The sequence below is a fragment of the Vidua chalybeata genome, chromosome 4, assembly GCF_026979565.1.
Source record: "Vidua chalybeata isolate OUT-0048 chromosome 4, bVidCha1 merged haplotype, whole genome shotgun sequence".
Classification (NCBI taxonomy): domain Eukaryota; kingdom Metazoa; phylum Chordata; class Aves; order Passeriformes; family Viduidae; genus Vidua; species Vidua chalybeata.
The window spans coordinates 39,902,562-39,930,037 of record NC_071533.1 but is presented as its reverse complement, the minus strand read 5'-3'; the positions used below and the strand labels follow the sequence as shown (position 1 = coordinate 39,930,037).

Below are 27,476 nucleotides of genomic sequence, written 5' to 3'. Positions count from 1 at the left end.
CCATGTCATATTTCTTTTTTAATATTAGTGTCTTCACATTAAAGGAATGCAACGTGTATGTTTTTTGAAACAAAAAAGTAAAAATTTTGCTTCTAATCCATATTACAACAATTGTGATCTAGAATTTTCTTTAACCCTTCCCTTCTGTTCTGAGAATAGTCCAGACATCTGTAGAAGGATCAGCAAAAACACAAACATGAATACTTAAAAGTGTAGTTCCTTTATAATTGGGGATGAAAACTAACATCTGATCCTTCTTACCCTCTTGTGGCAGGAAAGCTATTAGAAGATATGAAAATTGATTTAAAAAAAAAACATGCAGTCTTTTCTCTTGATGGCTGCTTTGGCTGTTGGGATAATTTTCAGCTGCAGAGAGGCCAGAAGATACAGAAAAGTATCAATCTCATGTGGTTTTAGCAGAGCAGGATAATCTTAACCTTTTGGGTGCTATCACTCATCTGCCCCAGGGAACTGAGATATTCCTGGATACTTTAATAGCCTTACAAGAGGATTAAAAGCAGAAATTATTGAGATATTGGTACTGGTAATGGCACTGATTTCAACAAGTGTGACCATTTTTGCTATAGAGAGTAGTTGGTTTCAGACGTCTTTGTGAGATGTTCCCACTTGACCTGAAATATTGGAGTCTTGAATGTGTGTGTTTGAAATGAAGTGGCTCTTTACACTCACTCTGTGGAAGTTAACATCTGGATTTGTGCTTTTCTCCAACCATTTTCTCCATCTTTTTTACTTCCACTTTATGCAGTTTTGTATGCCTGCTGTTAATGCACAATATTGTGCAAATGGCTAGATTTTAATAGCTGAAGCTAACAATTGGTGCAGAAAAAAATCTGTTCTAGAAAGAAGGATCTTATTCCCCCCAAATGTTAATATTATTAGGTTATATTTTAAAATGTATATATTTAGCAGACTAACGTCAAGTTTAGAATTACAATTTTTTCTGAAGAAATTAATTATAAAAATGAACTACTGAAAGCAATATTAGAAACAGTGTTCTCTGTAGTGTTTCATGTTCACTTCATCCCATTAGAGAAAGTATTTTTGTTCAAGAGGTGAAAGGCAGTCAGCAAGCAGGACTTCAGAAGTGCTGTGTATAAGAATGCTTTTTGCATAAGTGGAAGGACATAATATTAGAGTGGCATCAGGATATGATTGCAGTGACAGTGACACGGTTGTGTCTGCATGTGAGGTGAATGATTAACTGCTGGATAAAGGATAAAAGAGTTTAAAAATGCTGGAAAAAACACACAGCATTTTACCTAGAGTATGGAAGTTTTTACACAGAAAAACTAACCTGTCTGGACACACAGCACTGCCTTAGTGACTCTCACATCACACACAGGTGAGATCACACCTAAGGGTGTTTTCCACCCCTGAAGGAATGCATGTCCTGAGAGAGAGCTCAGTTGCATTTTATCCAGCAATTAATTCAAAAGTTACCTTCCAGCATCCCAGCTGGTTGTCCAGCAACAAGTGAGGGCTCTGTGCTGCCTTCCCACCTGCTCTGGGTGCTTCCTCTCCAGTGCCTTTGTCCTTCCTTTGTCAGTCTTTTTACTCCATTTTGTTTTAAACCTCTTTCACCATTCTTTCTTCAGTATTTTATCATTCTCTTGTATGCTAGTAGAAACATCTTCAGCATATCTAAGTGCTTGTGTCTGCCTATTTGTCATTGTGCTTTTGTTTTTTTCCTTTCTCAGATATTTGCATTTTTAAGGGACGTCATTGCATAGGGGCTATTTTTTTTTAAAGGAAGGAGGGCAGTATTTAAATTGCTTTTAAGACATAAGGAAACGAACTTATAATTTTTTTTCATCTCCTGTCATATTTTAGAAACTTATGAGTATTTTACTTGTGATTCTATTACTGGTTTATCAGTTCAGTAAATTCTCTATCATATTTCTCAGCCATATCTTCATGCAGCATGTCATTATTACATGTATGGTGCAGTAAAGTTCTGTGCAACAGAACCATGTGAATTATCCGGGGGTATATTAAGATTTACAATGAATGACATAAAGAACTGTGGGGGGAAAAAAAAGAATAGTTTTCTCATTATTATAATCCTTCAAATCTGTATGGGCCTTTAACTTTTTTTAATTATAGATATTTTCTTCTGTAGTTTCCTTACTCAGTATATAGAAAGCAGACACAATGACACTACAGAAATAACTACCTTGTAAAGGAAAGACCTTACAAGAGTGTAATTTCTGTTCATTAATACAACATTTTGAACTGATTAATGAGACCAATGTAATTTTGTACCTCTGAACTAATAGCTTGAGTTATTTTTTTTCAAAATTGTTCATATTTTATTGGCTGTTTATTTTTTATTACACTGCTTTTCAGATTTATGGAAAGTACTTGTAATTATCATATCCTTCATTTGATGCAATGAATATATTTTACTGGACAGCTTTATGCATTCAGTGTTACATGTTTTGTTTTGCAGCTGAAGACCAATGTCTTAATTGCTCTTGTGCATGTTTTGAGGTCTTTTTCTAAGCTGCTGTGATTTTTTGCCCTTGCATGTTAGATGTGGGACTAAGTCTATGATTTTACAAGTTAAAGGTCTCAAGCAAACTTTCATTAGCTCCTCTTGCAGTTTCAAGATTGCAACTTGCCATTGCACCGTATTCTTGCAATTGAATTTTAAATAACAATTTCTAGGTCAAAACCCAATAGCTGTTAGTACAGAAGCAAAATGTTTGTAGAAACTTTTCCAAACTGTTAATTGAAATTTCCATAGTACCTCTGCACTGCTAAGAGCAAGAAAGGAATACTTTTCTGCCTGGGGCTTTTGTGATTATATACCATATAATATACCATACAAATTTAACTTTGTCTTTTATAGACAGCATTTTGTGTTTAGTCTGAACCCAATGATTTTAAAACATCATTGTAGGAGTCATTTTTCTCTTGCAAGTAATAAACATGCCACATCCTTAAAAGACAAAGTGTGAGACATAGCTGTAATTGCTTGGTTTTGGTGCCAAGAATAAGTGGTTTAAAGAAAGCTTAGCACCCTTTTCCCTAGGGAGATGTAAATTCTTACAGGCAACACCAGACACAGTAACTTCTCACTTGTGTGCTGCTAAACAGTAGGGACATGTCAGAAGTATAAAAGATATTCATAAAGTAATAAAATGTATTTCTGACATGTATTTCTATTTTTATTAACAGTAAGTTTGTATGTATATGGACATATACCTAGGGTATGGTGTAAAATAGTCATATTCCAAGAGCTGTAACTGTGCTACAAGTATCAAACACAATAGGATTTGTTCTTCATTCTGTAAGAGCAGATGTCTTTCCTAGAGCTGTGCTCCTCACTGTATTCCTGTGTGGATGCACAAAGAATTGGGAGTGAAGAGGGACCTTATTACTTTAGTAGTAGTGAGACTGAACCTAGTAAATACCTTTCTTGAATGTTCTTTCTTGATGTTTATTTTTCAAGTAAGATTTTATTTGCTCAGTAATGATTCTTGTGTGTGAGTTTCCCTGTTTCCACCAAAAAAAGGTAAGTAAATGCAGTAGAGTAATGGTGGATATGGCTAAGCTCAGGCCTTAATGAAATGGCCTAATTGATAGACAGTGAGGATACTTTAAATGGGAACAAACCCATCTGCATAGAAACTAGTCTGCTATTCTCTCTTGTTCTGTGTGCACAAACTGGAAAACTCAAAGTACATCTTTGTTTAGTGAAAGTTGTTGCTGATGTAGAAAACACACAAACCAACTAGGGTTGACTTTTATAGCTTAAGGACCAATAACCAGTATTACTGTGCTTTTATCAGTAAGAAGAAACTGTTATAAAACTGTTTAAGACTATTGGTATTAGCAAAAGCCTCCACCATTAAACAAACTACTGAGCACTAACTGTAGAGGGAGTAAATCTGGCATCTTTGCCTATGTTCAGCAAAGATCTGTACCAAGTACAATGCAATTTGGAGTATCTGTAAAGTTTATCATGTCAGAGGAGTTCACACATCCTGTTGTACCTGATGAATTGACCAGCTGGGACTATGAAAACTGACATGAGATTAGCTGTGCATGTAACTGTTATAGAAAACAACACTGACATGAGCAGCAGCACATCAGCCATCAAACTTCTTTCTTGGGATTTCCTAAAGAAAAGGTAGCATAATCTCTCACTTCAGTATATGAGTCATTTATTTTGATGGCCCAAACGATTTTCATCTGTATTCTCACAGTGTGACAAAGATTCAATTGTGCCCCCATCGCCTACATTTGGGTGAGGATTGAATATAAATAGTCATAAAGCAAAAGTCATGCCTCTGGCAGATGTGATGTTTTCTGTAGTTTAATGTTTTGGAGACAGGATAAATAATAATCAAATGGCATTTACTTAAAGAAGCTACAAAGCTCCTACTGGAAACAATGAACAAGATTTATATCAGGTCTCTGAGCTTGAATGAGGCATGGGCCCAGGGGCTTTGCAAGTACCTTAATTTTATATACTTTCCTACTAGTCTGACTCACCCCCTAGGTTATTGTCAGAGCTAGTCAAAACCAGGACATGTACATCCATGTGGTTGTCTGCTGGCCAAGGGTAGACTTTTTGCATGCCAGCAAACTCAGCCAGCTGGGTTCTAGAAAAAGTATATCCATTGTGATTCATGGGATAAGGGTGTAAGTTGCTTGTATCTAGACTTCCAGCATATTGAGGTCTGGCTGGTTGCTGCATGTCATGGTTTAACACCAGCCAGCAACTAAACATCACACAGCCACGTGTTTACTCCCCTATCCCAGCAGGATGGGGGAAAGAGAATTTGTAACAGGCAAATGGAGAAAGCTTGTGGGTTGAGACAAGCAGTTTAATAGTTGACATAAAATATAATAAGGAAAAATAAATTGTAATAGAAAGGAAAGTAACAAAGATAAAGATAAGTAAAGCCTGTGAAAGACAAGTGATGCAAATGAAAAGAATTTTGCTCATCACCGACCAACTGCTGCCTGTCCCTGAACAGTGGCTTCCCAGCCAACCTTGCCTCTAGTTGATATGCTGAGCATGACACCCTATTTTATAGAATATCCTTTTGACCAGTTTGGATCAGCTGTCCTAGCTGTGTCCCCTCCCAGATTCTTGTGCCCCCCCCCTCAGCCTCCTCACTGGCAAGGTTTAGAGAGGAGCAGAAAAGGCCTTGCCTCTGTAAGCACTGCTCAGTAATAATTAAAATATTGCTGATTTATCAGCACTGTTTCCAGCACAAATCCAAAGCATTGTCTCATACCAGCTACTGTGAAGAAAACTATCTCTACCCTGGCCAAAACCAACAGACCTGCAGCTTCTTTTTCCATTTAAGTCATGTTCAGGTCTCAAAAATTTCAATATATCCTCATTAACCATGATCCCCATTAATCCTCATATAATCATAAAACCATAGAATGTTAAGGGGTTGTAATAGACCTTAAAGATCATCTAGTCCCAATTCCCCCTGCCATGGGCAGGGACACTTCCCACTAGACCAGGTTGCTCAAGGTCTTATCCAACTTGGCATTGAGCACTACCAGGGCTGGGGCATCCACAGCCTCCCACAGCAAACTGTTTTGGTGTCTCACCCTCAAAAAAAAAAAAAATTTCTTCCTATTATCTAACCTAAATTTCCCCTCTTTTAATTTGTACCCATTACTCCTAGTCCTGCCACTACAGTTCCTGATGAAGAGGAACTTCTTCTCTGGCTTCCTTTTAGGCCTCATTCAGATACTGGAAGGCTGTTACGAGGTCTCCACACAACCTTCTCATCTCCAGGCTGAACTGCCCCAGCTTTCTCATCCTGTCTTCAGTGCTCCAGTCCTCTAACCAACCTCACGGCCCTCCTCTGGGCTCGCTCCAACAGTTGCACATCCTTCTTATGTTGGGGACACCATAACTGTACACAGTACTCCAACTGGGATCTCATCAGAACAGAGTAGAGGGAAAGAATCTCCTTTTTTGACCTGCTGGTCACACTACTTTTGAGTCAGCCCAGGGTTTGCTTGGCTTTCTGGACTGCAAGCGCACATTGCCAGGTCTTGTTGAGTTTTCATCAATTATCACCCCCAAGTCTTTCTCAACAGGGCTTCTCTGAACCCAGCCTGTAGGTGTGCCTGAGACAGCCCAGGTGTAGAACCTGTGGTACAATATAGAGATACCATTGCTTTGGTCTATGGATCACCTCTGTGAAGCATCTGTGAAAATTCCATAAATATCCACAAATGTCCAGTGAGTTCCTTTAGTCCATGACTTGGCACTCCGTCTGTTCTAGTGGTCACTCAGGACAGGAGAGGGGATGTGCTGCATGGAGGTATTGGGCACCAAAGGCAACTCGGGTCCAGTCACTGCTGCATTGCAGCTGCTTCTTTTAAGGCTTCTCCTTCATTGGTTTTGTTAGTTAATATTATAGTAATTCCTATAAAACACAACTCAGATCACGGGTTACAACAGTTTAAAGGTATATACATTTCACTCTTTACCCCTGAGCCTTTTGGGCCAGTTTATAGGGTTTAACATTGCAGGAACTCCTCCTCTTGCTCCTAGCTTGGCTAGAAAAAACGGATTCCAGACAAAGCAACTCCCATAACTTGCCAAATAAAGCATCATTCAGTTTTCCCAGAGTCTGGTGCATGACAGGGGATGTGATGTTCTCCCTCAATGCCACGTGTCTATGAGATTGTTTTGGAAATAAGTCCTGTTTTCTGATTCAATTCTTCCAGGGTGCTGTGTGTGACCATAAAAATTGCTTTGCGAGGCCCAGGATAGTATTCCAAACAGTGGCATGGGTCACAGAGCATGTGTTCAACCATCCAGCGTTGCTTCCACCATTGTAAGCACATGGTTAAAAAGGTTCATGGTAGTGTGATATAATCAGTCAGGCTTTCCCATATTATTTCAGCCTTCACCCTCTATACCAAAAAAACTTTAGCTGCTTTACTAGTTTGATTATGGGGTATATTTGACATTCTTGGATAACTTGTGCAATGACATCAATGCTTAAGTTCAACCCCTCGGCCACAAGCCCATCTATCCGTTGCATGCCTTCCTAAATGTCCTGATGTGTCATTAGCCCATCAAGCTATAAAAGTAGCCCACCCTTATGTTCCCAGTCCATCTCCATCTGAGCCTCTTCAATTCTAGAAGAATTCATCTTGGTCACCTGTTCATTCTTTCAGTGTTCTTCAGTGCCCTAACTCTTGTGAGCACCTTGTGAGGTACTTTAACAATCACATTCTCTACCTGAGCAACAACGTCTTGCCATAATTCAGGAGCCCAGAGGGGTGTATCACACCGCTGTCAGTTGGCCTGCTTCCATTGCTGTAGCCACTGCCACAGAGAGCTTGCCATCATCCATGAGTCAGTACAGAGATAAAGGACTGGCCACTTTCCTTGTTCAGCAATATCTAAAGCCAGCTTCACTTCAAGTCACTTCTGCAAACTGACTTGATTCACCTTGTCCTTCAGCACTTCTTGTGTCTTGTCATGTAGGACTCCACACAGTCAAAACCAGTATACAGTAGGTATTTTGAAGATAAATTAGTCTTTGTCTTTTTCAGAAGTTCTGTACAGCTAGAAAAGGTTCTGAATATAAACCACTGAACATGAAAACTTGAAATTTTCCATTTGTCTCTTAAGAAGAGCGTATAATACATGTAATGTGCCATGAAGAAGTCTATACTTAGCAAAATTTAATAGATCTTCACCCAAATTTTACTGAGAGCTATAAAATATTTTGAAGTCTATGCTTGAAGCTTGTGATTTTCGGAATAATATTGCCATGCAAGCATCTTATTTTGTAACTGTTCTAGGAACTCAAAATAGCTCTTAGTTTTGATTCAGTATTTCGATGGTATTCAGAGATGTGAAAAATCTTGAGGAGGCTGTCTACAAAGTCAGGTTTTTACTCCTAAACATTTGAAAAATATTTTAAAAAAGCAATTTGATTCAATTATTATTAAATGATAACAACTAAAAGAGGAAATCTTGGAACTGAAACACACCTATTTAAAAATAAATATTCGCACATACAGGGCTCTACTCTGTTTTCATTGCCAGTTTAGGCTACACAATTAATCAGTGCTTCTGTTATCTTGATAATCTGTCTGCTTGCTGTTGTAAATAACTTACACTTGCTGGTGAAGTTGCTGACAGCTATTTAGGCTTTCAGCTTTCAAAAACACTTCTAATTGTACATGTTTGCAGCTTCTTAGAAGCATTTGCTTCTGAGATAATTTTTGCAGCTAATGTACCTCGGAGTCTTCCTGTTTGTTTGTATTTATTTTCTTTAGAGTTGTATTTCCAAAGTGTGAATCTCTCTAATAGATTCAATTCACCTGAGATTATAAAGTGACCCAGTAGGTTTTCATGAAAAAATGTTACCTTGTCTGTGAGATTCGTGGGTTATCTTTGTGGAAGAAAGGACATTTTCCTGTAATGCCACATGTAACCCGTGAAACCTTGCACCTTGGATAAGGCTGTGCAGATGAAATTTTCACACTAATACCTGCATGGAGCCAGGAAATTGGGCTGCAGGGAATTCTGTAGTGATGGGTTACATGTGCTTCCCTAACCACAGGTGGTAGAAACTTGACCTATACTAGAAAAAAATCTAATGTTCTGAGTATCCCCTCCCATTCCCCAATCTGGCAGCAGTGTGGAGTCACCCCTGACTTTCTGCTACCCCTTTGTGTAGCAGAACACAAAGCCTACCCTTCCTCCACCTCTCTGCAAACACATTTGTCTGTGCACTTCTCATCGTAAATGTGTTCTGAGAGCAGAGGACATTTACACATAGAACATCTACCATTTCAGGAGCAGCAAAGAGCTGGTGGGTACATAATTGATTTCAGCAACAAGACCGCTGGACGTACAAAGGCTCTCACTTGCTTGTGATCACACCACTGGCTATGCCAGGAATAAAAAAAGAGATTTCCTGACATGCTCCGCTGCGATCTTACCATGAATCAATTCTTCCTCCTGAAATGTTTGGTTTTAGCCCCCGGTGGTAGTTATAAAAGCATGTTAAATACCAGATTTCTCAGCTTGAGACCATCTGTTTCCCTTGCAATCATGTACCACCCCCACACACGAGTTCCCTGTCACCAGTGTTACAGTTTCAGCAGAAGACAGAAAGAAAGGTAATTTCCTATATGATAGTTTAGGCAGAAAATGGACCTGGGAAACATGTTTAGGTGGAGAGGGTGTGATTATGCTAGTAATAGAGGGGGTTTTCCCCACAAGTGGAAGGCAGCAGGCTTTCAGGGAGTCCAGTCATTCAGATCTCTGCTGGCTCCGTGCCTGTGTAAAATCTTGTCCCACTTGACTGGGGCATAGCTTGCTTCATAAATCAGCAGTGTTACATGGTGAGCAAGCTGTCTTCGCAAGTGCTCTCCCAGCATACCTAGAAATGTTTTTTGCCAAATTTGTTATGGGTGAAATGACAGCTGTTAGGTTTGAAGGGAGTTTACACACTTCCTCTACATTAAGTAATTTGAAACACAAATTCTGCATATGTAGAAATCAGGTTACTATTAGGGGGTTTCAGATAAATCTTTTTCTTTTAGGAACTAAATAGTATGTGGAATCTATAATGCTACCAGAAGAACATAAAATTGTAATGAATCAGTTTTTTTAGCCTTTGCTTATCCTAGAAGAGGCAGCAACATCTCTTTTGCTGCTGAACTTACTCAGAAGTCAGGAGCATAATGGGATGAATTCAGCTTGCATTTGCTAATGATATATGGGAGATTTCATCACATTTCACTGCATCATGGTGGTGATATTCTTTGTGCTTATTTGTGTATATTTGCCATTGTTTCGAAAACTTTCTTTTCAAAAAAATTACTTTAGCTGTGCTCTTCTGGGATCTTTTTGTGTATACTATCTAGTTGGCTATTGAAATCAAAGGGGGTAGTATTGAGCTTGATTTCTCTACCTTTTATTGGTTCTATCAGTGTCTATCTGAGAACTACAGCAATGTTATTAAAAGGAAGAGCTTCCTATGACATGAATCAGCCATGTTTTTTTAAGGAGCTTGGTACAGGCAAGAAGCTGTAAAGTTTAGCTGGAAACTGATGTGAAAGATTATCTGCTGGAATCTTTTAGCTTTGTAGCAGCAACACAACAAGGACATAATGAAAATACATACAGGAAAGACAAAGCCTGCAGTCATTTGTGAAAATATATATAGAATTTAAGTGTAAAAAAACTGATTTTCTCATTTTTCTGTGTTTTATAAATTCTTTTAAAAATTATTAACTTTCACCCCAAACTTTTTGTTTAATATTGAACAAAATTGTTTGTTATCATTAATTGCAATTCAGTCTGCTTAAACTGTTCAGAATACTGCTGTCCTTCACAGCACTTGCAAAATAAATAGTGAACACAGACAAATGTCCAATTAAATCACTCTCCATGTCCACTTACACCTCTGAATTTATAGATTTGCTTAAAATGCTGTGCTAGGTAGGGGAGAGTTTTGTTGATAAGTTATATGAACTGAAGCAGTCATGTTGACAGGTAGTTTTTGTTTCAACTCTTAGCAATTCAAAGTTGAGGTTTTATTTGAGGGTTAATGACTCAATCTTGCTACTGAAAAGGGAAGCAGCTGTACTGGAAACCCAGAATACCTTTTAAGAAATCTTTTGCAATGGATTTGTTCTTTTGATTGATACCTAACTAGGTTTGATTGTCATTAGAATAGAATAATATCTTACTAAAATCAAGAGTGGTTTTGTTGGGTTTTTTTTTCATAAAGAGGAAGAGCAAAATTCTAATTCACATGTAAGCCTAAAAAGCTTATTTAAAGTCATTAGAGAACAATAGTTCTTTAGTTTGCTCTTGTGGAGGCCTCCCCCTATTATGCGTTTCTCTTCCTTGACACAGTTAAGAGAAAAAGTATTTAAAAGCTATTTTGGAAGCTTGGTTCCCTGTTCTTTTCCTGTCTTTCATAATCTTCTTATTTCTTATACTTGATAGCCAATCAATTAATTGATTTGGAGACAAGAATTCATCTGGTGATCTACTGCTTTATTTCCCTCTTGCTCTAAGACCCAAGCTGCATCCTGTAAGAATTTTTGCTTTGACTCTAGAGGCCAGGATTAAATTCCTTCTTTAAAGTCAAGCCAGAGTAAGCATCTCACTTCTATGTTTTCCATAAAATTTTGATTATTATTATTTTTCTAATGAAACTGTATATGCTCTGTCATTTTTCTCAGAACTTTTCTCTCATCTCCTCACTTTTGTGAGGTCTCCTCTGTGTATTATTTGTTCAACCCCTTTTCTGTGCAATTCTACCATTTTCCCCCCATGGATTTCTTTTCATGTCACTGCCCCTGTTCCGTTTTCATTTCCTCCAAAGCAAAACATGAATCCCTCTTATCTGAGTTCTTTCAAATCTGATGAAACAAACTCACCTGTTTTTGCTTAGAAGTTTTATATTTTGTGTTCCCATTCCTGGCTTATCTTTCACAGATTTTATTAGTGTGGCCTTGTGCGTACAGACAAGGGTTGAGCATGCAGAAATTGGTAAAGAATTTAACTGCTTATAATGAACTCATTTTAGCGGCCTTTCAAACTGCTTTTGGGTTTGTAAATTTGCAAAATGTACAAGGGATGGCATTAACTATTGCAAATCCACGACAAAAACTTCAATTGACCTATTTAATGCAGAATTTTTCCTCTGGCTCTTGAATTTGAGGAAGAATAGGGGTTTGTTCCTTCTTCATGAATGTCAGCTATATGTCAGTAAAAGTCAGGTTTAGTAGTAAAAGAACCTTTAAATGCTATTTTCTTTATTGGGCAGAAAGGCAGGCTTTTGCAGCACTGGTTGTGTCATCTGTAAGCATTACCTAATCATGACTTGTGAATGTATTTTTTCAGGTTAAAAGTTTTAAGAGTTTAGGTTTTCTTAACCTGTACAGTAGTAACTATGCTTCTAAAATAAATAGTTTTGGCAAATTGTTTTTCTTGGAAGTGGTGAGAAATAAAGTCAGAAGACAAAGGAAAACATACATATAGCTCACTCTGAATTAATGAGTTAAATTATCTAACACTTGAAAATGCTAAGAAATTTATTAAGAAGCTATACATTAGACTTTGCAATGGGAACTGCATTTAACTCCAGCTAATCATGCAGTATGAGACGAGTACATATATTAACACACTGTGACTGAATCCTTGTACTACTTACCCAGCTTACAGATGAAGCATGGTTCTTCTTTTTGATATTAATTTATAGATCACAATTTTTGCAGTCAAAATTAAATGTCTGTATTTGGTATAAGCATGAGGTGGAGGGTGAGCAAAGTGGGAAATAGCATACTCTGAATCATTTCACCTGTGTTTTATAGGCAGGTTTTGGCTATGTACTATAAGGTTTTTCAAATTAATTCCAGTCCCCTGTCACCATTTTGGAAAGCTGAATTTTTCTCCCTGGACAAAGTCTTTCAGCTGGACTTCTCCATTTTTGTTTCATGTTTTGTTTTCTTTCCATGGAAACCTCAATTCTCTAACGAGTTAGCCTTCAATAATTACATAACTTTCTTACTTCTGACTCTAAATAAGAATGAAAGACAATTTAATTTATGAAGATGAAGCTAGATCTGCTCTGATTAGAAAAAACTATGACTAAGTGAAGCCTGTGGTCTTGGTGATCCCCCTTGTCACAGACTAATTCTCTAGGAGACTGCAATACCCCAGTGGAGGGAAAAAAACCTTTAGTCATGCAAAGCATCTGAACCCCACTGTGGAAAAGTCAGGCCAGGAGCATACCACTGAAGGCTGCATTATTATATTTTGAATCTCTGGATAATATAAGCTGAGTGTCATTTTTGTGTCTCAAGTGAGCAAGCTTTTCTCATTTCTCACAGTGTGATACCAACTTTTCCCAGTTTGATATCCAGGTAGATTGTTGGAAATAAGTCAATGACATTTTTCCAGTGGAGGATTTTGTTTGGTTTTACAGACCTTGGATCCTAAAAAGAGAATATAAATAAATGTCTATTAGTATCCCTGCTAACTACTGTGTGGGTTAGGCTGGGGTGGAAGGAGATGGCATTTGTGTAGTACAACAGCAGGATTGGAAGTACACTATTGCTTCTCATTCATCCTGTGTGCATAGCTGCCATCCTGGGTTTTATATCCTCTGTTTTATTTCATTTTCTTGTAAAGCAAAATCCTAAGTATGTTACCCCAGCAGGTTAAATTTCAATTTACTTTAGCAGTGTTTCTGTATTTTTTCTTTTTTCATCTTTCTTCTTAAATCCCTCTGGGGATAAAGAGGCCACTATTAGGAAGATTGTTTCCTGAACTAGATTCACTAGTGCTTTTTTCACCAAAGCTGAAATATATATCTCAGGTTCAGTTTTCATAAGGTGATTAAGCTTCCACAGTTCAGTTGAAAACCAGCAAAGTCCAGTTTATTTTGTTACTTTAAATGACTGTCTTAAGCATGGAAACAACATCACTGTTTTTCCTTGATCGAGGTGGTATTTGTTCTCCAAATCTGAGCTCTTTCACCCCACATGCTTTTGTAACTACTTTTTGTTAGCTGGGCCCTTATATAGGTACCAGATGAGAAGTCATTATCTCTTTATGGTAGTTAAATTAAACAGATTTTACCTGCCATAATATTGACTCTGTGTTACATGTGTATTGAAGGGGTAAATGGAGTGGTTGCAGGCTGGAGGTGTTTATGTTGGAATGCTTTGAGAATCTATTCCAGCTAATGGGAAAAAATGCTTTAAAAGTGAGCTGGCTCCATTCCCACAGTGAACAACAGAGAGTGGAAACAACATTTAATAAACCTTTCAGAAGTAAATCCTGTGATTTTTCCTTTCACCACCTGTGGAAGAAATGCCCACTTTCTTCTCAATGGGCTGGATTTCTTCCTGCAGTGTATTTGCCTTACTCTGTTAGGTAACAAGAGAAAGTCTTTGGACAAAAACATACTAGAAAAATATGTTTTGCTTGTGTGTCATCTAAGCCAAAGTTTTATTGACTTTGCAGATTTTTGCTTAAATGGCAGGTTTACCAAAAATAGCCAGCCTTACGATTCCTTCTCAGCTGCCCCTAACTATCTAGTTTCCAGTAAATTGAAGAAATTTGACTATATGCATCTTGTTTTACAAATATGGATGCTGCAAATTAAGATCCTTGTTGTACTTGGATTACAGGGAAATGTTGTATCTTCTGTTCTACCTATGTTTCATCTTTATTTTAAATATTAGGGCATTTAGAAGATTTGGCAAACATAACCCTTTACTTATGAAACTAAAACATTATTACATTTTTTGTTGTTCGGAGGGTTTTTTTACTCTAGAGTTCTCATGCAAAGAGGAGAGGCTTACAGTAATATTTTTGCTTTGCTAATTAAGATGATTATATACAGATATAAATTAAGTAAGAGTTTTGTTCTATTGCTAAACCCTGCTGAAAAATCTAAGGTTTATTTTCCATTGAGAATTGGCATGATTTTAAATGCAAGGCATATTTGTTGTGAACCATGAACAGTCTTTATGAGACCTGAAAAAGATTTGTGAAAACAGCCTGTAATAAAAATCACACATGCTTCATAAAACACTACTTGATAGATATCACTTGCACCATTAAGAACTAAACGACAAAGGATGTAATTTCAGTTCTGGCATACAATATTAATCGAAAGACTTTAAAGCATCTTGCTGATGGGAACTGTGACAACATGACATTGAAGAATAACAAACTGGAGACATCTATCTTAATCAGATTTTCAAAGTAAATGTCATAAAATAGAAAGTTATGTTATCTATCTTCATAGGGTCACATATCATATAGGGTACAGCTTTTCAGCTTGTTTATTCTAAAAATATCAGGGTCAAAAAAATGTGCCTTTCAAATAAGTTTAAAGCTCAGTTCATATTCTTTACAAAGTTTTTTGGGAATAGATTAGTATTTTAAAAGTTTTTGGGAATAGATTGGTGCTTTCTATTTCTGCAGCAAGGTTACAAAACATTTGGGAGACCTGAATTATAAAACAGCTGAGAATGCACAGGTATTATCAGTATGAAGATGTAGAGGGAAAATATTATGCTCAGTGGATGTGAAATAGAAAGATAAAGTTACAAGTGTACCTTTAACTGGAAGTGTAACGCTCCTGTAGATAACACAGCCAAAAGATATTGGTAAAAGTATTTTTTCTTCAGTTCCTAAAGCTTGCAGTTATTTTGTACAACTTGTTTCTTTGTCTTCCTGTGTATATTTAACTAGTGAAGAACAGTATCCTTATAGCGTGTGGGAAATTATCAACATGTACTTTGTGGTTTAAACATCAATGTTGCATGTTAGGGACGCCTACTGCCCTCCAGGGAGTTCCAGCTACTTCTCTCCACTAGTCATCTGGTCTTAGAAAGACACCACATGAGAACCATGGGATCATTCTGAGTTTCTCCACAGTCAAATAAGTCTTTCTTCCCTTTCAGGACAGAAGTCTTTATTTCTCTTTAAAAAGTAAAGTCATGTTGCAATCTAAAGGAAAATGACAAGGTTTTCTTTGTTATTTCTCCCAAACTTAGAATCATGAGCAAGGCAATGCAATCTTTCAGAGCTTATCCTGCATTAAATTCACTGGTAGTTTCTCACTCCCAGATAGCTTGACAGGTTTTCAGACCCTACAGGCATTGTACTGATGAGGAGACAAACACTGGCCCACTTTGATCAAGCTACTTGTTTGACTTTTGCCCCTTTTATATTATAATAGTATACACACACACACACACACACACACACACACACACACACACACACACACACAAGGTGCATATCTAGATCAAAGTGTCCTTGTCACTTCTCCTTATGCTTGTCACCATGTATCTAGCACAGGAGCACAGAGGAAGTCAGCAGCAGTGGCTACAGTTAATTCTGTTTCAGTCTCTACGTCCATTAAGTATAAACCAAGCAGAAAAGGATGGGCAAGGTGACAACAAATCAGAGTGAAAGGACTCTGATAGGCAGTCTGTCACCTCAGTCCCTAGGTTGAATGTGTGGCTTGGATCCTTAAAGCATTTGGCAGAGCAGAGCCAATTTGGATGTGAATAAGACTAAGCAAATACTTGGGATTAACCACAAAATAAGCACATACAGCAACTTGTCTTAAATTACCCCTATGGCTTGTAGTAAATGATCAGAAAGGAAGCTTTGAGCCTCACACACCCTGGCAGGAAAAACTGAACTGAAGCAGTGGTTCATTCAAAAAATGGATCTGCCTAATTACAAGTGAACATTTAAATACTCTTTTTTTTTTTTTTTCTGAACACATAACCTTCTTTATGTTTTCATTAATTAAATGTGGCTTCTCATGAAAGGTGCTCCCAGACCAGAAACTTCTGGAGTGATTGGTTTTACTTGCCCACAGGATCCCTGAAGCCGTGGCCATAGCAGTGCAGGTAGCCTGTCTTATCCCTCCATAAGCAGGAACTTAAAAAAAGACCTCCTTTGGGAGGTCTAGGAATAATTAAGCCATAATACTCACTCTTTTCAATTTGCAGAGACTTCTGAGGTAAATCCCACTACTGTTTACAGTACTTTTGGAGATATGACCAAATGTCAATTCGGTAAAATTTCAAGTCCATTGAAGGGTTTTACTGTGGAAGTCAAACCCATTCTTATAAAAATTACTTTTTACTGCTAGGCAATCAAGGGCTAGCAGACCAGGGACCAATGACCTGCAAACAAAAAGTTGCATTTTTTTAAAGTTTTCTAAACATTTCATGCATTTTCTAAAACATTCAGTCTATTCCAGATTCTTAATTCTAGTATGTATTATGGATATTTCCTTTACCATGGCAAAGACTTTTCTAAAGATAGAATAGAAAGATCTTTCTGGCTAGAAAGAGTTAAGACTCTCATAGACGTAGATATTGAATAACATTGTGTTCACATTTGAAATGTTTATATCATAATGGAAGACTTTGCTTTTTTGTTTGTCATGGGAACTCTAAGTTCACATTAGTCATATACTGTTTAAAAGCTTAATCCTTATCAAATGGAAATCACATCTCTTTTTCTTAGATGAGTAGCTAGCTGACAAGTCTCAATGATCTATCTGTTACAGAAAGACTATCACACAAAATATCAAACAAATGACTTTTTTTCATGGATACTTGGTCTGCTTTTCTGCCTCTGAATTAGCCCCTTTCCCCACATAGCTGTAGGTGTCATAAATGTCTCTCCTTCCTATGCTGTTCAAATTCTGTAACAATTAAATGATAAAATTAATTAAATGTAGATTACTATTTGAAAAATAAAAGACGAAAAGGTTTTGTAAAAGGCTACAGAGCTGCATATAATTTGCCTCTGCAATTGAAATGGCTGCTTTGCTTCACTGTGATTCCCTAGGGTAAATAACAATTTAAATACATTTTGAATAAGTCATGTAACTGTAGTACGACAGCTTTCTACCCAATTTCTTGTGACTTTTTTGAGTTCTGTGCATATGTTCACGCACATAATTATCTGATGTTGACTTACTCAACAAATGCCTTAAAAGTGTGGGGTTGGTTTGTTGCACCTGTAGAACCTTGACACACTGGTTGTTGGGCCAGTTTGCGTTTGCTTCTTGCTGCAGAAATCTTCTCTTTAAGATGAACGGGATTGCTCTACAGTCATTAAGATCTAAACCAAAAAGGAAAGTTATAATTAAAACTTTACATCTTTAGACCTAAGCCTACCTGTACCTACCCGTATCTGGTTAATTTTAGTGTAAATTAGACATTCCCATTTAGATTAAATCAATTAAGATAGCATTTAAAAGCCAATTTAAAGCAAAGCAGCTGTACCCCTCTGGAATAGTTTTTAAGCACTTCAACCCAATTGTACTTTATCAGATTTGAATGCTTTTTCTTCTAATAAGTAGTTTGTTGTGAGGGAACTGGCCAAGTCCCAGGGCTGCTGTCTTTTCAATAAGCAAGGGAAGATGTACTTCCCTCTAGAACTGCAATGGTTGATAGGGAGGAAAGTGGAGTTACAGAGTCCTGACAGTCGATATTGCGGCACATGGAGGGCTGTTATTACAGGGAGTAGTGTCCAGTGCTGCAGAGTTTATGAAGTACATATTGCATCATCCCACTCTCCTTATAAACTTGTTAAGTAGGAAAAGCAAGAAAACTGGAACTATTCTGGCCATAATGCTGATTTTTCAGGAGAGCACTGTGAATCACTTAACATATATGCCATACAGTTTCCCTGCATATACAATGAAAATATTTTCAGTGTCACAGGGATGTTGAGAGGTTCTTATTCTGTAAGACTGATAGCTTTGTGTGAAAGCCTCAGTAATACTGAAAACTCTTCTTTAACTCCTTAAAAGAGTAAAAAAGGAAATCTGGCTCCAGCTTAAGAATGGCATTCAAAACATTACTATTGTGATGATGCTCTCTTCCTCACAAATCAGTGGTGCAACATTAGGGTTTTGTTAGAAATTGTGCAGCAATCAGAAGAACTATGTATTGGGGAAATCTGGCAGTTGGAGAAAAGATCCAAAAAGCAGTCCTCAGTGATCTCTCATTCAGAATGACAGTGTAGGACTGAGTAAATTTAGAGCAGTATAGATTTTATCTCTGTTGATTTATGGAAAATCTAACCTTGTTAAATGCAACTCTACCTGTAGCTTTTGCACAATTAGAAAAGAAATAAATCATTACAGATTTTTCATGCATTTTTGATTTTGAGGAAGCTGTAGATTCCCTGCCAATTGAAGCCACCCTCAGACACAAGAAAGTGTCCCTTGTCAACATTCTGTGGAGAGAGAAAATGGGACTGGAAGATAAGTGATCTTTGTGAAATCGCACTTGCTGTGGCCTTCTAGCCCCCTTCTAGCCTCTCTTAATTTCTTTTATATGTTGCTCTGTATCTTCAGTGTCAGTAATGTTTATATGTTATATAGCAGAAGGACCTTTTGGTTCACAGTAAATTTATAGGGAAATAATCTAAATCCCAAACAGTGGCCTGCATAGCTGGTCTATGGTCTGAATAATTCAATTTCATTCTTCCAGCATATTTTCAGAGTAATTATTAATCTGTGCATTTATTTGTGGAGTATATAAATACCCTTTACAGAACCTTCATTATCCATCTTCTTCACAGGGTAGAGTGTGTGGGAAAGTCTGACATCTACCTGAGACAAGCCTGGCACTCACACCCTCCTTTGTGCAAGAGAGCAACAATGATCAATCCTCTACTTTGTCTTTAGCAGAGAATGCTGCAAGACCTTTAGTACTAAAAGTGATAGACTGAAAGATTGATTTTCAGCAGAAATTGTAAATGAGAAGAGAAATTAATGAACAAGAGGGATGTCAGGATAACATTTCAGCTGATAGGAGATGCAGTGGAAGAGGGTTTTGCACTGATCATGGCAAAACTGTCAAAAAAGGCTAGGCTGGTAGGATAGTCAAAAAGGAGAATAAAAAAGAAAAGTCTGATCCTAAGAACAATTTAAATTAATTTATCTCTCCAATTAAAATGAATTAATGTGAATTACTTCATTCCACCTGCTATTTTTCTGTAATTTTTGTAATTAATTTAATTAATAATTTATATTGATATATTTGCATATACATGTGTATAAATACTTAAACAGACACGTGCACATTTATAATTTTTTATATACACATTCACCTATGTATTACAAAATATAAGGCCACAGTTAATTTTGCACCAGCTGGTAAATAGCTTGTTGTCTAAATCAGATAAAATTTTAAGTAGATATGAGGAAAATTCTTTGCTCTAGTGTTGGTCTGTTAACTTTCTTTAGCTGGCTTTGTTGAAATGGGGCTTAAAGCCCTTGATAGTGATTGTAATCACATGCAGTGACAGCCTTTGTGTCAGTGTTGGTGAAGATAAAGCTTATCAGTTATATCCTACCTGGACTGGAATTTTGCAATAATGCATAAGGAATTTGGTGTTAAAAATCTCACTAAGCGGTATAAATGCTGGGGGTTTTTTTTGTTGGTTTTTTTTTTTTTTTTAATATATCTTTTAATGAGAGATTCAGCATTGCTGTTGTTTGCAACAAAAGTCATGTTGACCACACAAAAATCACTGGAAAGAAGAATGTGGTTCTCAGAAAGAGAATTATTCCAAAGGCTTGTTTTTTCTGTTTAAGTCTATTTGTTAACATTTTCATACTGTCTTATGTTCACAACCTCGGAAATTGCTCACAGTTAAGTTAATTTTGTAGCAGTCACCTGTAAGTTATTGGAAACATCTGTTTCAACAGAAATACTTTTCCTGTGTTCTCTGTACCAGAGTTTTACTTTTGAGTTTGTAACAATTTTCAATTATAACCAGTTCCAAAAGGGAATTGCTTGTGGAAATCAAACAACTAATTAAAAACTACCTGAAAGCTTTTGCACTGTGAGAAAAGTGCATGTCCTGTATCTTCTGCTCTTAACACTTGCATTTATATTATTAAGTATGTTCTGCTCCATTAGTGTAAGAAATAGATTGCAATTTTAATTACATAATTTTTAAGTGTTACATATTTAGGTGTCATCAGTCATTGCTAAATTGCGCTAAATTAAGTGTAAAGGTTTCTTTAGTTTTGTGTGCATTGTGTTGCAAAAGGTTTGTCTTTTATTTATGACTTATTTGCCAGTGATTTTATGGAACAGATTGTTAAAACCTAATATTGATGGAGGTATTTGACTGTAGATTTTGCTGTTCTGAGGTTTTGAGTTTAAGCTTTATGGGTGTTATGTGCTTTGGTTAAGTCAGAAAATATTTCCTTTTGTTTCAATGGCCTGACTCTCTTGTCACCTGTGACTTCCTCCAAGCTGTATTTATATTGCATGGTGTGAAATTGAAAAATCTGTTCTGTGTGTGTTCTAATGGATGTGACGGTCATTAAGTATATGAGTCTTCTGACGTTGTAATCAGATGTGAATCAGTCTGTTAAATATCCATGAAGCAACATCTGCTTCACAGAGTGACCTTCTGCTGAAGAATACTTAGCATCTATTAGCAGATCATAGTGCAGATCTGCCTTATTTGAAATGCACTAAACTAGAGTAGTCTACTGCTGTTTAGCAACTAGCTTGTAATAATTTATTGCAGTTAAATAAAGCTTAAAAACTCCATTAAATAATTATAGGGATTATATGCATTTTGAAAACCTTTGTGTTCTACGGAAATTACCCATTTAATTTCAGGGTTGGTTTGTTAAAAAAATCTGAAGTCTAAAGGCGCATTAGGGGATCTGTCAGATGCTATTTTCTGTAGGTGTTAATAAAACCAGATTAAAAAAAAAACTGAAACAAATTAAAACCAAAAGCAATTTTACCATCTGTTGTGTATTAATTAGAACTTGGTGTATCAAGGGTAAACTTGCTCTTACAGAATGTCACTGGATGTCTGCTAATAGAATAATATGCAAATATATTAGATGATAAGATTATATTGAATTTCTCATTCTGCTTTGGTTGTAGCAAATGCCAAGATGTTGTATAACGAACTTTAATTTTCTTTCTTCTTAGAACAACCTCCAAATAACCAAGGCCAGTCGACCCTGCAGCCTTTGCCACCTTCTCACAAGCAACATTCAGCACAGCATCACCCATCCATCACCTCACTTAACAGAAACTCACTGACAAATAGGAGGAATCAGAGTCCGGCCCCGCCGGCTGCTTTGCCCGCCGAGCTGCAAACCACACCTGAGTCAGTCCAGCTGCAGGACAGCTGGGTGCTTGGCAGTAATGCACCTCTGGAAAGCAGGTAATTACTTAGGTACTACTACAGACTGTGGCAATGCTAAAGAAAACATTTAACTTAATGACAGTTGATCCGCAGCGAATACTCCCCCCCATTCAGCAAGCAAAACTGGAAAGTTTTCAGTCCTGAAAAATACGTCCTCTCTCTAAAATCCTCAATGGCACTCTTCTCCCTTACAGTCCTATTCCAGAGTAATTAGAGTATATTAATTTTCCAGACAAGTGTTTTCCTTCCTGTTCCTAATCTGTGACTTTTGCCTTACTTTTGTTTGAAACAATTTCTTGCCTTGCTTGCCAGAAATGTGTCAAATATGTACTGTCATACAGATCAAATGTCAAATAACATTCAGTAATAGTTTTTAACTCTTGTACTGGTACCTTTAAAGACATACTTATGTGAAGCTAGATATTTTTAAAGGTGCTAGATTTGGTGAGACAAAAGAGAACTCAGTTCCGGTGTAATGATAAATTTGTCATAGATAACTGGCTCTAGGAAGGAAGCAGCTAATATGAAGAGTGACACTAGCTTCTTTAGATGCAGAATAACCTATAAAAAAATTGATAGGACTTACTGGCACAAAGCTGAATTTTCCTACAATGACTAATTAGTATTCATGTAACACTCAATCAGCACTAATTTTTAATTAAGGAAAGCCATAATATTCCAATTTAGTTATTAAACTGAGCATTTATTACTATATTGAAGTTGACAGTAATTCTTGAAAGTGTTTATGAAATCCCTTCAGTTTATTCTTTGAATCCCTTTAAATTATGTTTAATAGCAAAATAAAGATTATTTTGACCAATTTAAAACATACATGACCTTAAGATTCTCTTTTAAGTAGTTTTTGATGCCATAGATGTTTCAGGCAACTCCCCTGTTAGACAGTTTGGAATGGTTATTCCTTCTCTTAGTTTTCTTGGACTCTCCTGTGCTGTTTGAGACATAAGCACTGTGAAACAGCATTCCACTGAAGAGATTTGATCATCACATTCAAACAATTTAGTACTTTAAGAAAGAATTTTCTTATAGAACAAATGAGTTTGTAGTGGGGAAAAAGATGTTTGATGTTTTCCTGAGAGTAGTTAATCTTAAGTAGATGGGTAAAGTCTTTGATGTTTGCTTCTCTTGCCATATATGTTTTTATTGTCTTTATAAAGGTGTAGGACTACTTGAATGAGAATGCCACTTCCAACCTTAAGTAACTTTGGCAGAGTAAAATATTTTCATCTTTTAAACATTTCTGATTAAAACCTAAGGGTATTTTGAGTGTTCAAGTTTTGAACACTTGTGAATGAGGTAAAATGTAAAAATTTCATGTAAAAACTGACAGAGCCCTATGACTGTGGTTTTTTTCATAGTCTTACTTGGTTGGAACTCTGGAGGTGTAGAACCCCTCTTATTTGTCATTGATTTTTTCCCTTTTGGTTAAGGTTCCCTACTGAGTGTGATTATCAGGCTCAGTATCAACAGCTTTGATAGGTCTATATTAACAGCTTTGTGGTAGGTCTCTTCCTTCACCCTTTCCTTGGACTAAAAAAAGTTTATCTCCTCTTTGGCAATATTTTAGTTTATGCTTATTGTTGGGGATTTTTTTTTCTTCTCTCTTTTTTTTATTATTTTGACTTAGATGGCAGCCATTTAGAGGTAGAGAATGTGAATGTCAGCCTATATACACAACTATCTTTCTTGCTCTATAGACTCACACTGATGATGGCTGGCATAAAAATGACATACAGTTTGCTGTCTTGTCTAGCTGGGCAGTGAATTGGCTGGGTTTGTGTATGTGCATGTAGGAGAGAAGGATGTATTTCCAAAGCCTGGGGGAGGTTTTAGTCCCTATCGCTCTGCAGTAGTAGTGAAAGTGATTTCAAAAGATATATAGTCATAGTATTGGATTCAGTTGTGTTTGTAATAGAATATACTGCAATTTGGCTCTGTGCAAAGTACTATTAACAAGAGCTAATGGATTTGTATGAAGCATTACTGTTATTGGCTAAAAAGATGAACTGTGAGGTTACAGGTCAATGATGTCCAACAGAAACTCCAATTCACATTTTTTTTAAATAAAAAATACTCTTTGCTTATATGTTTATGAGGACCTTAAACTGCAACTCGAATAAATTGAATTATGTGAATGCTTCTTTAATCTCGATGACATCTTTAAATGACAATGAGATTACCAAGCAGAGAAATTGTCTTCCCTCTATTTGGGCTCAGTGACATCTACAAAAAAAAGCAGAAGATTTCCTGTAGGTTTCCTGCCATCTGCAGGACCTTTCCTTGAGCATTTAATGATCTTTACTATTTGACTGTTCCCTAGCCAGATGTAAGTTAGGTTCATTTGTAGAGCAAATAGATCTGCTGGAGGAGCCATCACTAGAGAATAATATGAACTTCTGAAGAAATCAAAATGTTTCCATTTTGTTCTTTGAATAACTGGTTGGACAGCCAAAGTCATGTAAATATATGACTACATGTCAGATGTTTGAATATGATAAAAGATCATTATCATTTAGTAATTAAATATTAGTGGGTTTTTTTATTATCAATGAGCTTTAAGTTTTTATTCAGCTACTAGTTTTAGTAATGATTTCTTGATTACCAGTATCAGTAGTAACATTCTCATGACTTTGAGTTCTAGTAGGATCTAAATTACTGATATTTAAAAATACATAGTAAATAATTTCTTCAAATTCTCTCTCTGTTAAATATTTGAATGTGTAGAATTTTTCTAATGCACAATTATGAATGTTAGAGATGCACACAGGAAAAGTAGAGTTCTATATTAGAACTCATACATTTGTAGATAAAAATAAGCTGGTAGCATCTCTTAGTGCATTTCGTTGGAAGTGTCTCATTCATTTCAGTCATTGAATGTTAAAGATCAATTTGTTGGTAAGGGGAAATTGACATATTCCAATCAAGGTATAAATCTCTGAGAATATTATGTAACTTTATTCAGAATATGTGCTAACATGCCAGTGAATCAAAGAAGACCTTTGCTTTTTCTTACTAGATTTGCTGAAAAAAATACCTCATTTGAAAGATGGCTGCATTTTGTATGATGGACTGTGAATTTTTTATACAAACTAGCCAAGAAACTAACATGTTTTTCATAGTTTATACAGATACTGCTTAGTCTTCTCTTACCACTTAGTATTAAACATAGAGTCGTAGGAACATTACTGTATTCAGCTACATAGCTACTTATTTTACCAAGAAAAAAATAAGGTATTGGTTGAAGAAATACGTGATTACTAGAACATATTTTAGCATTTTGAGGGACTTACTTAAAGTTTGGAATACCTCAGAAATAGTATAGACAAAATATTTCCTGGAATGTGTTTCTTCAAAACTGTTCTATAAACTTGATTCAAAGTTCATTTTAGAATGTGGAGACTTTAGAAACTCCTAAAGTGTGATGAACATACACATGTCACTACTGGGGTGGACTGCCAAAGATCCAATTGCTTTCAATATTGATTAAGGTGTGGAAAGGGTGTTGTTAGTTTCCAGGGAAGTTTTAAATCAATTTGTGTAGAGGCTGATTGATTGTCTGCAAAAGCACAGTGTTGCTGGAGGTTAAAGTCTGCTCAAACCACTTATTTTACACATTCCACCCACTAAAACAGTGCCTGGTTTAATCAAATTCAAATTGTTCTGATCTGTAAGTCTTCCAGGTTTTCCCACATTGACTTGATTAGAGATGTTACTTCTGTTGAGAAGGTGCATGGTACAAAATAAAGGCAGAAACTGGGGATGGAGTTCAAGTCCTGCTCTTCTGAAGACCCTGTTAAGCATCATGCTCACATTGCTGATCTGCAAACTGAAGAAACAGGACTCTGCTTTGATTGCTGACAGCATGAATGCATTTGAAAAATTGACATGCCATAATTATGGGATCATTATATACAGACATTAGAAATTAAGTATTGTTTTCAAATACTAAAGTCAAAAAAGTTCTGTTGCCATCTGACATTCTCTTACTGTCAGGTTCTCACTGAGCATCTGTTTGAATCCTAAAACACCAAGCCCATATGCTTATAAGCTTTCTTTGATGTCAATAGTGTGTTGCTTTAGATTTTTGCTTGATCCCTCTGGCATCTTTCCTGCTCAAATATCCCTTGCTGTCACCATAAGTACTTGGAATTTGATCATGCTGTGTATTTTGTCCCCTGGCTCTTAGGCAAGCACCAGTAGTCCAGAATTCAGTAGTATTTGCACATGTTCCTTGAGTATATCATTCACATTTTCAGAGGTACACAGTCATTGAAGTAGGAATGGACACAAGTATTTTTTCCCCATGTTAATCATTCCCTGTTTTAGATAGGACAAAAGAAATATGCAGTTCTAAACAAAAGAATAGTGGCTTACTTCATTTCTCTCCCTCATTTCCTCACTATTCCATGAGAGAACAGAGACTCTGATGCTTCCTTTGCCTCTCCTGCTGCTGTGCATTGTTATTTGCCAAATGTGAGATCCTCATTCACTCTGGTAGCCAGCTCTCTGCATATTTTTCTTGCTGATTGGCTGTGCCAGATAGCCAGCAAGAGACTGTCTTTTAATAGTCTCAGTTCAGTTTTATCATTATTATTTTATTACTATTATTTTATTCTATTTTTATTAATCTCTGGTCCAGCTTCATCAAGTAAACAACATCCCCCACTATGCACTGCTCAGTCCTTAAGCCTGCCTTGCCACAGGCAGCAGTCAGGAATTTCATTCAAGGACTTGCACATAAATAAGGGATCACCAAAGGGTAATGACCACCTAAAGGCAGCCTTATAATGCAGTGTCTTCAGAATACAATCCAGCATGTAGTTCAGGGGACAGCATGAGAGGCAGATAAATCCCACATACAGTTTTGCACAAAGTTACACAACAGAGTTAGTATATTCTTTTTTTGTGGGATCACCCCGTTCTTTAATTTGAAATTGCACCTCTAATTTCATTTTTTTGTATCTTTATGTATAGAGAATTAGAAAGTCAAGCAGTCCTTGCAAATGGTCATGACAACCTTATAGAGATGGATGTGTTTTCTCCAACATATCACGATAGCAGTTATGGGTATGTGACTCTTCAGTGTTTGCATGATGCTAACTATTGACACAGAAGACAAAGTGTGATTTAAAAAAAAATATTGCAATAGGAAAACATCTGGAACAAATGTACTCATCCTTATGTCTGATTTTTAAAAAAGTAGTCTAAATAATTTGTTACACTGACTCATAGAAGATGCAAAATGGTAAACTCTGACTGCCAAATCTTGCTTGCTTTGACTTAAGACAGTAAGAATGCAATTGACATTGTTTTAATTCTCTATGGCCCAATTCTGCAGGCTGTTGTAAACTATTTGCATGATTACACATTTGCCAGATCTGATCCTTCATTTGTAATGTATTTACTACTTGGCAAATATGTGCAAGAAATATTATGACATATATTATAGCATAAAGAATGACCAAAGTTAACAGGAGTTACATACCTAATCTGTAATATTTTTGCCAGCTAGTTTGAGATCGCAACTGCTGATAAATATGTAACTGTAAATAGAGAATTCCATATAAACAATTATTTCAATTTGAGTGAAATTTCTATTTCAGAATTGTTCCAGATCTACTTAACTTTTTCAGTAATCTGTGTCTAATTTTTGAACTATGTCTTGGCACTCTTATGCCAAATCAGTGTAATTCTTTTATGATCCACACACAGGGAA

The 27,476-nt window shown here is 36.5% G+C and overlaps 1 protein-coding gene across 1 annotated transcript in view; it reads left to right on the top strand.

Annotated features, from left to right (window-relative positions):
- The window catches only part of TENM3 (teneurin transmembrane protein 3), a 666,217-nt gene that overhangs the window by 506,621 nt on the left and 132,120 nt on the right, over positions 1 to 27,476 (top strand). The window contains exon 11 of the mRNA XM_053940099.1: positions 21,523 to 21,760. Within this exon, the coding sequence (XP_053796074.1) occupies positions 21,523 to 21,760 (238 nt within the window). The remainder of the gene's footprint in view (positions 1 to 21,522; positions 21,761 to 27,476) is intronic.